This window comes from Salvia miltiorrhiza, chromosome 2, assembly GCF_028751815.1.
Source record: "Salvia miltiorrhiza cultivar Shanhuang (shh) chromosome 2, IMPLAD_Smil_shh, whole genome shotgun sequence".
NCBI lineage: Eukaryota > Viridiplantae > Streptophyta > Magnoliopsida > Lamiales > Lamiaceae > Salvia > Salvia miltiorrhiza.
In genome coordinates, this window is record NC_080388.1 from 64,273,956 (window position 1) to 64,288,204 (window position 14,249).

Genomic DNA, 14,249 nt, shown 5'->3' on the forward strand with positions numbered 1-14,249 from the left:
GGGCAGTCGGCCCTATTCCTTAAGCTAAGTTCTTTAGTTTCATTCTTCCTTTTTATCGATTCGAAAACGTGAACTAGACAAGGTGAAATCTTCTTGTTTTGCATAACTCAAATTATGCTCGTTTACTCCTATGTAATCTGTCACTTGTTCATGATCGCATAGTTGGGTGTTTACTAAGTTCAAGATTCTTATAACTTGCTATTCTAGAGTGCATCAGATTGTGAAACTTATGATCACTCTACTGTACGACATATCTTCCCTATTTGATGCAGATGAACTGTGATATGTGAACTGAATTGAATATTAGGATAGCATGATTACCTTGAATGTTTGTGCTTTTGGTTGGCTGCGGTGATGTTGAGTTCAATGAGAAGATAGCTGAAAACAAATTGTGTATTTTGTTTGCTTAACAATGCAGGAGGAACTTAGGAAGAAACTGGAGAGGATCAGGTCAATCTTACCTCTCGAATCTTGCAGCAATTATGACAACTTCCTCAAGCTGTTGATGCGTAAAGAGAGAAGGATTTTTGGTGGATGATATAATAAGGAGTGAAGTTGGTGGCTGTAAAGGGAGGAAAGCATGGCTTTTGGTGGTTGAAGAGGTGGGGAATAAAGGATGGTGGCAGCACACTTATTTCTTTCCACTAACTCTAATGATTTTCCTTTATTGCTTTAATGATTTTCCTTTATTGATTCCTTGTCGGCTGATGGTATTAAACAAGGAATGGTGTTGCATTTGATGTGTAGTAATGTGGGATATGGCTGAAGTACAGCTCTTGCCTCTTGGGAATTATAGACTTGTAGTACAGTAACGCGCTTAATGAAATACTAATCTTGAATTCTTACTAATGTAGCGTATATATACTCGCACGATATTTGATTTCTTGCTTGCTAGCATCGATGGACTGTAAAATAATTCTAAATTAAATCCGTAGATTTAATTCTCCTCACAAGCCGGAAATAATCCACGACTTAAGTAATTATAAATAATAGAATCGATAGTCTCATCTCGCTTAATTAATTAACGTGACTTTGCTAAGTCAGTTATAACTCTGAAATAATATCATTGACTGCTTTAATAATATGAATTCAGGATCATAAGCTGAATTCATATCAGGATAATAAACGTTTTCATTCACTGATGAACAAAAATAAACACTCATTACTGGATTTAAAATATATAAAAGAGCGGGTCACTACAATATTTGTCCACTAATTGGATTAATTAAGAATTTAATCCAACATGGAGTATACCCAACACCCGAGTATTTTTCATTTATAATATTCGGTCTCAATCCGATACTCTAATTCTTTTAGTATTGGATCGGGTATATATACCCGACACTCAATATCTTAATTTTCATCTCTAATTTATGTATAAAGAACATATGTGTACACTACATAAATGCAAAATGAAAATTCTCAATTGTATTCTATTTTAAAATTTGTATGTAATTATAATTATTTTTTTAATCATCTCATGAATTTCAACAAATCTATCAATATAAGACTTGTAATTACTTTTTATAAATTTTAATTATAAAAGAATATAAATAATACATGAACATAAATACAAATAATAATAATTAAATATTAATAAATTTACGTTATTTTTAAGTTTCAATTTTTTTTTTTAAAATACATTCAATATGCAGTTACGTGCATAATGTGCCCAACTACTAGTAATAGTATATAGATATAGATTATTCTTCTTTGTATTAATAAACCATTCGATCATGTATTGGCTTCTCCTCCCGGCTCATCCTTAAGTAATGTAAATTGGAATTGTTATTCCCAAAAAAATAATTTTGTGAAAAATAAATTTTAATAGATTCATTATTCAGTGTTTGGAAATACCAAAATTAATTGTTAAGATTATGGACTTATATCATTAAATAAATATAATAAAAATTAAATTGTAATTTAATCATAATAATAAATTTATCTAATTAATTTTATAGTAACAAAAAAGTACATTAGTAAGGTTAATTATATGATTTATAATTCTAAAATTAATTTCAATTTTTTTCTTACATAATAATAATAATAATAATAATAATAATAATAATAATAATAATAATAATAATGTCCAACATAAAGTATGATTTATAGTTTTAAAAAAATAAATTAAGACTTCCATAATAAAGTATGTTTCATAGTTCTAATAATTAAATTATAATTTGCTTAAAATAAATTATGAACTAATTAATAATAATAATAATAATAAAATAATAAGTATGATTCATAATTCTAAGAATTAAATTATGTTTTTCTTAAAATAATTCATGAATGAATTAATCAATAATAATAATAATAATAATAATAATAATAATAATAAGTAATTTGCATTTTATAAAATAATACAAATAATATTGAATATATATGTAAGTAAGAATCCTGACAATGAGAAAAAATAATACGTAAGAAAAGTCAGGAATGAGAATCCTGAAAAGTTGCACTACTTTCCTTATTTTCAGGATTATTAGTACTTTTCCTGACAAAAATTTAACCAAACACAGAAATTTAATATTTTGGAATCAAATTACTTTCCCATGACATAATTCGTGCCATACAAACAGGCAGGTAATATGTTAGTAAGAAGGGTTAATAATAACTTACAAATACACGAGCTATATTTAACATTTATATTTAATTAAATTTATTTTTTGATTAAAAAATACATAAATTTTTTTCCTTTTCAAATTTAACATGAGCATATAAAGTTCGTTGGTTAATAATTTGATTATCTGAATTTCGATAAGCAATCCGAAGGTACCGTCGCAAATCTCTTGACATTATCTTTCTAATGATACTTACTCCCTCTGTCCTACTAAAATTGACATGCATTCCATTTTTGGTCGTCCCATTATAAGTGGCATGTTTACATAAATAGAAAATTTTTACCCTTAAAAAAGTGTAGGCCCTATCACTTTTAACCAATTTATACATTCTCCTTAATTTTCGTGCCAAAAAGTCTTGAGTCACTTATAGTGGGACGAAGGGAGTATATTGTTGGGTTTTGGTAATCGAAAATGGTAAAAAAATAATGGCATGAAGATTGCTGTCATGAAGCTCTATTTAAAAAAAAAAAAAATAGGCCATTTATGATGATCAAAACTCAACAATATAGCTATTATCAAGATATTTCCAACGGTATCTTTGAATTATTCATCGAATTTCATACAATCAAGTTATTGGGCAATACACTTTTGTAATTAAATCAAATTCCCAAAACTTAAAATTTATATATTCTTTTATCAAAAAAAATAAATTAGATTAAAAACCTAAAATTTGAGTATAATTTGTATATTTATAGATAATTAATTAACCTGATAATTTATAATGTATTTTACAACTTAGGAGGCTTGCCTATAATGAATTACACTCTGATTGGACTATTAAACAATTGATTCCTAATTTCGTACGTAGTAATTGAGAAAAAATAATATGGGAGAAACAAATTTATACATACAAGAGGTTTCGTTGCTCCAACAAATCATAATCAAATTTATACATACAAGTAGAGTTGGCAAATTGACCAGGCCTGACGGGCCGGCCCAACCTGCCCGTGTTTAGGACTGGGTTGGGCTGTATAAAATATAGGTCCAAAAAAATTCAGACCTAAAATGTCCGTCCAATTAGCTCGCCAAGCTGATCGGACCCGGGGCTAAAAAGCCCGTGGTTTTCGGGCTAAAAAGCCCACCCGATTAATTTTAAAATTTTACTTTTATAGTTTTATTAATCTAATTTTACTATTTTGTTTTATTCGGCGTGTGAGTTATTATTTCCGACGAGTAAATGTAATTATTATTTTCTTTGTCTATTAAATGGAATTTAATTGGACTTTATGTTAATTGGCCTTTTCAATTCAAGTTTCTCGAATTTGTACGTTTTCCCTCTGAAATTTTGATGCCTTCGATCTTCTTTGTGTTATGCAGCTCGCTTTATTACTGGAATTGTTCGAGTTTTGGTGTTTTATTGTACTTACTAGTTTAGTAGCAGTGAAGTGTCTTCTGGTTATTATTATGTTCTTACAGGTAGGATTGCTTTATAAAATTATATAGACGAACAACAAACAATTAAGTATGAATTTTATCAATTTAAGATTGTGAATCTCTCTGCTTATCTTGGCGGCTTATTTGTCAAAATAAAAACAGAATTTAATGAAAAAAAATTATTGGACGGGTTTGACCCGACCGCCCGGTAGCCCGGTCGAGGTTGGGCCTAAAAATTGGTAGCCCGGTTGATTTCGGCCCGGCCCGGCCCGACACGGTCAATCTTAAAAGCCCGCTGGGTCGGGCCGGGCCCGCCCGTTTTGCGAGCTCTAAATACAAGAGGTTTGAATCACTTCTTCTGTTTATTTCTCATTCCACTTGTTCATTCTAGATTTTTTTTCTTCAAATGTCGAGCTTGTGCAACGTGAACCATAAAATGTATCTTTTGTATGATGGGTCCTCCAACGAGTCCTTCATCATCCATATTTTCTATGAGGTTTTCATGAATTGGCTGGACTAGGGTTTAAAAATCGAAAAGAGAAAAATGAGATAATGAAATGTTAATTATACTCATAATTCTTTACGGGTGAGAATTTAAACTACACACTTTAATAATATATCTATCAAAACTACCCATTCATATAATATATCTATCAAAATTACCCAAAGCACAATTGATGTTGATAGGTTTGTTGATCCATTATGTCGGTGTACTTACATTCTAAGGTGATTTTTCACCGGCGATTAGTGTGAGCGGCTAGGGTTTTTCTAAGGCTAGTTAATCCATTAGCTTCAGATTTTTTTTTTGGTTTCACAATATACATAAATTTGAATTTTTAAGCCTTCGTATTAATGTTTTATAACACACAAACATGTTCTTATTTTTTCAAACTTAGGTCATTTTAGGGTTACAAAGTGACGTGACTTTACAATAAATGCACATTTCTTAGATTTTGTACATTTTTTAACTACCTATCTTACACATTTTCTTATACAATTGCACTTGTGTAAGAAAAGTGTAAGAACTTTTACAAAAATCAATACAAATTTATCACTTTCACTTTTGGGTAGTTTTAATAGACATTATTCAGATGAGTATTTTCAATATACATGTTATAAAAGTGAGTACATTCCACTATTAACACATTCTTTATTTCTTTTTTAGAATTTGACATGTATATGGGTGTGTGCGTTTTTAGATATACTCCCTCCGTCCCACTATAAGTGAGACATTTTTTTGTGGCACGAGAATTAAGAAAGATGTATTTTGTGTGTAGGTGAAAAAGTGAAAATGTATTTAAAGAGAAAAAAATTTACCCAAAAAAAAAGAGTCTCAGATACAGTGGGACGGAGGGAGTAAGTAAGAGATAAGCTTTATCTAATTCAAAAAAAAAAGAGAAAAAGAGATAAGCTTTATTAATCATTTAATACTTCATGTATTTTGATGTAGTAAAAAACTCGAACATATAAGTATAAATTTTTTGGGCAACACTTTCTTTCTTTTGAAAATGGATAATTTTATATTTAAAGGACACATCATGGGAAGTAGTTAAAATATTATGGTTCAAATCAAATAAAATATACTCCCTCCGTTCCGCTATTGTTGGCCACATTCTTTTCGTCACGGAGAATAAGAAATTGAGTGTGGCCCACCAAAATTATTGAGTAATTTTGGCATTTTTAGAGAGTGATCAACAATTGTTGACTTTAATTAGTGAGTAATTATTGACTTTATTTAAATAAACTTTGTCATTTTTAGAAAGTGGCCAACAATAATGGGACAAATTAAAAAGAAAATGTGGCCAACAATATTGGAATTGAGGGAGTATAAAATATGATCATCATTTTAAATAATACATTTATATCTTATTATATTATCCCTTCATTTAAAGCAATAAAAATTGCAAACACATCGTAATGTTTAAATTTTTTGAAAGATAATTTACCCATAAGGACAACATGTTTGTTATGCAAGTCTGATAATAAATTAAAAAAAGGAAAAAAATTAAGACGTGAAGAGCAAAATTGGTATTTTGTAAAAATTGCATAAATTTGAAAGATTCTTGACAAAATCGAGATAGAAACTTTAATTAACCCTAAACAAGATCACATACCCGAAATTCGTTCTGCCTCTAAAAGCGCTTTATACGTTAGAAACGCATCTGCCTCTAAAGCGCTTTATACTTTAGAAACGCATCACTCTTTGATTGCTGACAAAACACTCTTTTCCTCTCTCTCTGCAATTATCTATCATCACCGCCCACACAAAAGTCAAATCAAAATCATCGCCGGAGTTTTCCTTCCTCACAATGCACAACGCCGACTACTCCTCCGTCCCTTACTACCACCAACAAAACTTCCCACAAACTCACACTCCAAATCCCAACCCAATCGATCCTCTTTACCCTGCCCCGCCCCCGTCCTACGCCTCCGCCCCGCCCTTCTCCGCCAACACTTACACCCCTCCTCCGCCGCCTCCCTCCACCGACTACTCAACCTACCAACATAATTACCCTTCCTTGCCCCAAACTCCAGATCCTCCCCCCGCCGCCACCTCCTATTTGCAGCCTCAGTCCCCCTATTCATTCCCTCAATTCGAAGCCCACGGCTCCTATCAGCCGCCTTCCCACTCCCAACTGCCCTCTTATTACGATCACCCCACGCCGAATTATGCATCAAACCCCAATCATAACCCCGTTTCCCCCAATTCGCGTTACCCGTCGATTCACCCACCTGCTCAATACTCTCAACCCACTACCAATCCTTACGAACCTCAGTACGATAATCACGACGGGAATTTGAGTCGGAGCAGGTCGGATTTGGGAACCGAGATATATAGCAAGCGAGCTGAGAGCGGCTATGGGAGTGATAGCCCCTATGGGAATAATGAAGGGGTTTATGCCTACAGGGGGAGTAGTGAGCCTTATGGAGCTAGGGGGACCACTCCAAATTCTTCAACCTGGTCCGGCTTTGATGATTTTGGGAGGCCCATTGGGTACTCATCTTCTTCGTCATCAGGGAAAGAACGGCCGAAAAGTTCGTCATTGAAGGTTGTGAGGGCTGTGCCAAAGGCAGATGCCCAGCAGGACCTGAAGAGCGCGGTTCAGAAGTTCAGAGTGAAGTTGTTGGCAGAAAGTGGCGGGCAGAGCACCATGGATGTACTTTGCCAGGTTTTTTAGTTAAAACCTAGCCTTATATTATTTACTATTGCATTAAAGGTTCTGAATATCTTCAATTAATTTAACTGCAATAGTAGCAGTTCATGAGCTCGGGCGTGCCTGAGGGTGCCCCCCTACATTTTATTTGATGTCCATTTCGACAAGTTTGTGGGTCTTGAACTTGATTGAGTTTCATCTATTCTCCTTAATTTGTTTATTATTATTGTTTGTGTAGAAATGTTCCATTAACACCCCTGGTCTGCATCTTGATTGGGTTTCATCTATTCTCCTTAAAAGTGCAATGGTATACCTTCTGTGACTTTGAAAGAATTACAGGAGAGGAGACTACTATCTGCTTGATTATTAGGCAATTAGGGATGAGTGTCTACCGCATAAAAGGTGCTGCTGAAAGCTCAAACATGATATTAGACGACAAAACAATCAAGATGCCCCTTGAGAGTCAAGATTTTAATATTTTTAGCCCTGTCAATCCAGGCTCTTTTGTTTGAGTAGTGGTCTGAGTGCTGTGTATCTTGAATGCGTAGTGGTTGGAATATGGTATATATAAGTAAATGGGTGTGACATAATGTTGGTGCTGATGCTAAATGATGGTGACATAATACATACCAGGGGTAATGAAAGATTGTTTTGTAAAGTATATAGGTAATAGAGGTTGTAAGACATTAAAAGAATTTACTATAGGGGGAAAATTGGGGGAAGAAGAAGAGATGACTCACCCAAACCCCCATCCCCGAACAACCAAGAGTTGGCATAATAACTTCAATAAGCACTTTCTTTCAACAACCAAGAATTGTCAGTCAATATTTTCCTACATAAGAAAAATAATTTTGCTACTCATATTTCAGGAGAAGCTTTATTGCAGTAGATTTAGATTCGTTCAGAAAATATAAGTCTGTGATGCTTTGAAATGTTGAACTATTTTGCGCCGTGGTAGTATAGAACTTACTTTTTTCATCATTATTTATATTCAGCATTCTGCAAATTTTAACATCAGGTCTACTTTCTTTCAGATTGGCTTAGATGGAATCCGTATGCTGGACCCAAGTACCAACCGCACATTGAGAATTTATCTTCTTGACACAATAACCAGATGTGAAGTATGATTTCGCTTATTCCTTTTCCTTTGATAAAGTGGTGTTGGGTTTGGGAGGGAGGATTGTCACGCATGATGCATGCTTGTATTATGTAAAAGGCTTCCAGAAACCAATCAGCTCCTTTTCTTAAGAAGCTTTATCTTGGTGTAGAGTGGTATTGATTTTCTGTTTGTGACGTTGATGTAGACTGCAGCTCTATCTAATACATGCAAAGCTCATTTTTAATTAATAAAATATATTTGCAATTATTGGAAGATCATGAACAAATTAAATGGACCATGCCTATGATTTGGGTAAATGAAGAAGTTCATTGGAATAAGATGGTCATGCTGACATCATAGTTGTTTAATGCTCCTTCTAGGATGAGTTGTTGCAAGGCTTTGTAAGATAAGATGTTCCTCTTCTTGTGTAATTCTTTTGAGTCTAGCTTGTGCATGCATCTCTTTTTCTTATTTAGATTGTGCTCATGGGACCATTTGTTACATTGTTTAGGCTATCGAATCATCGATATTTGCTTTCTGGTCAAAAAGTTCTGTTGACTTTGAACCAAGGCGTATCAGATTGAAATCTAATAGTTATACTACAACGACCATTTTGGATACAGTTACTGCTGCGATTGCACAGGTTTGAAGTTTTCTAACTTGTCCAAATTGTTTTCTTGTTTAGCAATTGACATCCATTACAAAGCTCTAGTTCTTTGTCACTGGTGACTGGCACCTTTTTGTGTAACTATGTCTTTATTGTTTGCTTATCCATCATTATGAAAACGTAAGTAGAGTATATTGCCAAGGAAGTTGTTTATATAAGATATTTGCTTCTTTTGAAACTGCAGTATAAGGAGATGAGTGGAAGAACCCGTCCAACTGAATTTCCAAAGATTGCTGAACAACCTGTTGAGAAGAAGAAAGGTTTTACTGATTTTATCAATAAGATAAAACCTGTCAATGAGGAGAAAGATCACTGGGTAAATATGCTGGGTTTGTGTTTCCTTTCAAATTTCAATACTACAATTTCCAGGTTGCTCCTTTTGCTTTATAGCATGCAAGTACTTTCTAAACTTATGGAATTGAGGAAAAATTGAGAAGTTCATGCTAGCTAATTTATGCTTCTTACAGAGTTTTCTACCACAGACTATCTTAGAGTTGAAACTCCAGTTTTTTTTTTAATAATTTATGGTTAAACTTGAACAGGTTCCTGATGAAGCGACAACAAAATGTACAGCTTGTGGAACAGACTTCAGTGCTTTTGTCCGGAGGGTAGGTCATACTGATTCAAAGTTTCTTTTCATCTTCTTTCTGCCTTGGCTAGAGTTTACTAAGTGCTCTGTCATCCTCTTTGGTTAAGCTCTTTTAAAATTATGTAAATCCATATATATTAAAGATAGATATGTAAGTAAGTTGCATAAATGAATAATGCATTGGTCCCTTTCGTCAGCATCATTGCAGGAACTGTGGAGATATATTTTGCGACAAGTGCACTCAGGGTAGAACTGCTCTGACTTCTGATGAGAATGCTCCTGTTGTTAGAGTTTGTGATCGATGCTTGGTATGTATAAACAGTGAATCTTGCCCTTTGTTCTTGCACAAACTTTAGCAAGTATAGCTCTGCATTAGGTTTACACCAGTCGAAGTGATTACTTAATAAACTTGGTTCTTTTTTTGTTAAATAACGTGTTCGGTCTATGGTTTGTAGAGAAGGCATTATAAATAAATTTGGGTCTCTTCAATTTGTTTGTAGGCTGAAGTTTCTCGGCGATTGAACAGTGCTAAGGAAGGTGCCAGCAGATCAACCATCGTTCAAAGTCATGAGGATCTTGCCAAGAAACTTCAGGTTACATGCAATGATGCATTACAAGTAATGATGTAAAAATACAACTGCTTGCACAAGTTTCCTCTTTTTATGTGCTTCTTGTATGGATGAATTATCATTTTCATGCTTTTATACAGTCATATTACATGGAGAATGTGCAAAAGTATCATTCTTATATTGGTGAAGAATAATGCACAGTTTCATGCCACCAGAGTTTACCCTTTAAGATTTATCCTTAAGCTCTGGTCAATTAGTTGTTTTAAATTATCTTGATTTGTGCATGTGGTAAACTTAAGTTAAATTTGCCTGGGAATTCTATTTCAGTCTACTCCCTTTTAGTGGCCTTGTCATGTTCATCTTGGAATTTTATTTTACAGGAGGAGATGGAGAGAAGCTGCAAAGTGTCATCAGGTAAACTTTACAGTTGAAGTATATATAGCAGGTTCTGATATATTTATGCTCAATTGGTTTGCCCTCCTGTTGTTTTTTGGACTTGGTTTTCAGTTCCTTCTTAGTTCTTATTGTTGGTTTGCATTTAAATTCCTCTCCTTAATATACTGACCTTTTCGACCAAGGTGCCTTTCTTTGATAGGAATAAGATTCTTTCCTTTTGGATGTGTACCAAAGACTGGAAAGATCAATCAAATCGGTTGATCGATTAATTTATTTCTAGTTATGATCGAGTAGCTTGTTGAAGGGATAAATTATATAGTAAATGGAGTGATAAAATTGGTAGATTTCATGAAGAAAATGAGCGAATAACTCAGTTTATTCTGGGCAGACTTTTGGTCTAACAAATAGGATTCAACAATTTGGAGGTGCAATACCTGAGCCTGAGGGAATAAGTTCAGTTCTTTTTCTTTCTTTTGCGTAATAAAACCATTCATCCTTTGTTTTTACTTTTATGATTTTGTTTATCTCCTTGGCATAGTAATCCTTGACTCTACCAAATTGGTTTTTATACCTGCCACTCTGGAAGTTGGGTCATGGCAGCAATGTGCATGGGGATGCATATGAACACGACAAAGCAGGGTTTTGAGTTGTTATGGATGGAGTTTGCCAAACTTCAGTCATGTCTAGAATAGATAAACTTGAGAGATGCTACCTAGGACAAGGTTCTAGCAAGCAGCGGTGGCATTTAGTCGCTGTCTTCACCGCTGTGGGATGCTGCTCTTTGGTTGTGGTTTTTAGCAATTACATTCAAGTTCCAACAAGAAGGTTGACTTCTGCATCTTTCAAGGTGACGATTCAGTAACTTGGATTTTAAGAGCGGAGCAATATTTACATTTGCATCATCTGAATTACTCTGCAAAAGTAGATGTTGTATGATGGTGACGGAGAGGTCTGCCCTTCATTAGGTGTGATTTGGTCGTTGGCTTCCATCCACCTATGTGATAGAAGTAGTTGACTTATGAATTGTGTTATGAAACGGGGATGATCTCAAGGTGAACTCTTTTAAGTCTTTGGTTCCAAGCAAATAAGCAGTGGACGATTTATGTGGATGCTTCCAGTATCACGTTGCACACGTGCCGGGCATATCCAGTTTACATTGCTTAGAGTTTTTTCTCAATGTTTTGTGTGAGGAGATCTTTGCTACCATGCAGTTGGAGCAAGAATCGAGTGCAAACTCCAGTTGACCCAGGATGATTGGGTCAGTTCTAGTAACTGCATTGCGTGGGCCACCAAACAGAATTTTATTTAGGGAGGATGAAAACAAAGTGGATCTTGGGGATTATGTCCAAGTTAATAAGGGTTGTTTTCAAATTATAGTCTGGGGACTAGGTGTCCAAATGGGCGGTATTGATAGGATTGACAAAGAAGGGTAGCAAGTTCAATCAAATCTATTGATTGATTGATGAAATTAATGGTCAATTTGGCTTTACATTAGGTAACCATTTGGTCTGACATTTATGATTCATCATAAATGTTGGGCAGGTGTAAATGTTGGGCAGGTGCAGTTTCGACAGAAATTATTCTTTTTCTTGAGTGATAAAATTCTCCACTCTTTATTGCTACTTGTTTTACTTTGGTTATCTTCTTGTGATATCCTTGACTTGTCACTTATTTTATTTTATTTTATTTTATTTTATTTTTGCTTCAAACAAGATATTGTTATGATCTTGTTTTTTGTAATAAGCATTTCAAGTGCTGTCCAATGTGAAAGCTTGGGATGCTTCACTTTAATGTTGGGTCTTAATGATTTTGAACAATGGTCTTTACATAGTATTTGTTATGTCTGCTTGTTGGCTGGGTGAAATGCATGTTATTGTAAGTGTACAGCTAGCTATAATATTAGTATATTTTTTTTCAGGCTCGAGATCAGATGGTTCTGGGAGACGGATGAAAGAAGTCGCCTGCCCAACTTGTACAGTCCATTTGCAGGTTTTAATCATTCTGTATTTTGTATTAAGCTCTATTCTTTGGTTTCTTACGTGCTGAAAATTTCACTAAGCTGCCGTTCGTATGTGATGTAGGTTCAAGTGCCCAGTTCTGGTTCAGAGACAATTGAGTGTGGGGTTTGCCAACATCCTTTTTTGGTTACTGGCAATTGAACCATACCCAATTGGTATATTTGATTCTTGGCTGAGTATTTTACTGAAATTTGGGTTTTAATGCTTGTTGTTTTGGTATATTTGTTATTTTATGATGTGAATGAAGCAGGTTTTGCTTTGTTTACCTGTATATCGGTGTGTGCTCATTCTATAGTATGCTGCTTTCCTGTTGTCATATTTTGTTCATTGACTTCAAAATGTAAATTAAGTTTGAATTACTAGACGATTTTTTATGATTATATTGTTCTTGTACATTAATATTCTCTAGTTAGATAACAGTGTTTATGGTTTATGACTAATGGTTGATCTGATATAATGAGTTACTGACACATGATATGTTTTGTTGCTTTATTATCTTAAAAAGGAAAGAAAAATTGTCTGGTTACATAGAGGTTAAAGTATATGAGCTGAGATTCTGAATCTGCTTTGAGATAGACTAGAAAATCACATAGATACCTAATAAATTAGGTGCTATTTTTTGGGGAACATTATCGCCAAGTATGAGTTGTAGGTATTTCATGGGTTCAATGTTTAGGGAGCGTTTAATATTCTGAATAGTGAATAATGTATATATGATTGAGTTTATATATATATATATGTATGTATCTCCATTGTAAAAAAATTTGCAATTCTAGTTCATTTAAAAAGATATGAAATAAAGAAGTTGTTTTAAGTTCATTTAGGATATCTGAAATTGATGATCTATCTTTTTTTATACTTTTGAAAGAGTTTATAATCCATCTTAGTAAATCACCTATAAACCATGTAGCATGGATTTTACAAGAATTCCATTCGCTTTATATTCAACTCAGTTATTTCCATTGGCAAAACAATTACAGACATATTTTAAGAAAGAAATAGCACTGAACCGACTGATCAACACTTATTTGAAGACTCATGTACTCTATTTCAATTAAAAATCCCTTATGCTTTCTCCGTCCCCAAAATAAGTTCCTCTTTGGGGACGGCACGGGTTTTAAGAAAAAATGGTAAAGTGTATTGATAGTGGAGAAAAATATATGTTATAATTAATATTGAGAGTGGTGAAAAGGTGAAAAAGTGTTATAATTAGTATTGAGAGTGGTGAAAAAGTGAAAAGTAAGAATAAATAAAGTATTATTAGTGGTGATGTAGTTGTCCAAAAATAGAAAAAACAAAAGAGGAATTTATTTGAGGGACGTCCCAAAAAGGAAAAAGATGAACTTATTTCAGGGATGAAGGAAGTATTTTAAAGATGTTTATACACATACGCTCTAATTAAAGAATTCTTTGCGTTATAGACCCTACATAGAAAAGAAAAGAGGCAATTCATTAGTAGAAGTTAATTAAGCCAAATATTGATGTATTTAGCTCGTGGAATACAAGGAACAGCGCAATTCCTAGTTTAGCTTCAACTACCTCACAATAATGAGTACAACCTTAGTACTGAGCTTAATTGTCTCCTTGTTATCCTCTCAATAGGTTTGAAATAAGACTACTTGAGAATTGAGACTGCTCATATTTCTCTGGTTGTTTAACGACCTCATTTTCCTCAATTTGCCATTTCTATTGTCACTTAGGGTACGTTCTTTTTCATTGCAAATTTATCATGAAAAATATAAGGGATAAAAAAAAGGATAA

The 14,249-nt window shown here is 33.8% G+C and overlaps 1 protein-coding gene across 1 annotated transcript; it reads left to right on the forward strand.

Annotated features, from left to right (window-relative positions):
- Positions 1–6,160: 6,160 nt before the first annotated feature.
- LOC131011114 (protein FREE1) lies at positions 6,161–12,887 on the forward strand. The gene is made up of 10 exons (XM_057938894.1): positions 6,161–7,165; positions 8,185–8,271; positions 8,761–8,892; positions 9,101–9,232; positions 9,459–9,524; positions 9,703–9,813; positions 10,006–10,098; positions 10,455–10,488; positions 12,389–12,459; positions 12,552–12,887. Exons 1-10 carry the CDS (start codon positions 6,305–6,307, stop codon positions 12,627–12,629), a joined length of 1,665 nt encoding a protein of 554 aa, XP_057794877.1. The 5' UTR covers positions 6,161–6,304; the 3' UTR covers positions 12,630–12,887.
- Positions 12,888–14,249: the final 1,362 nt, after the last annotated feature.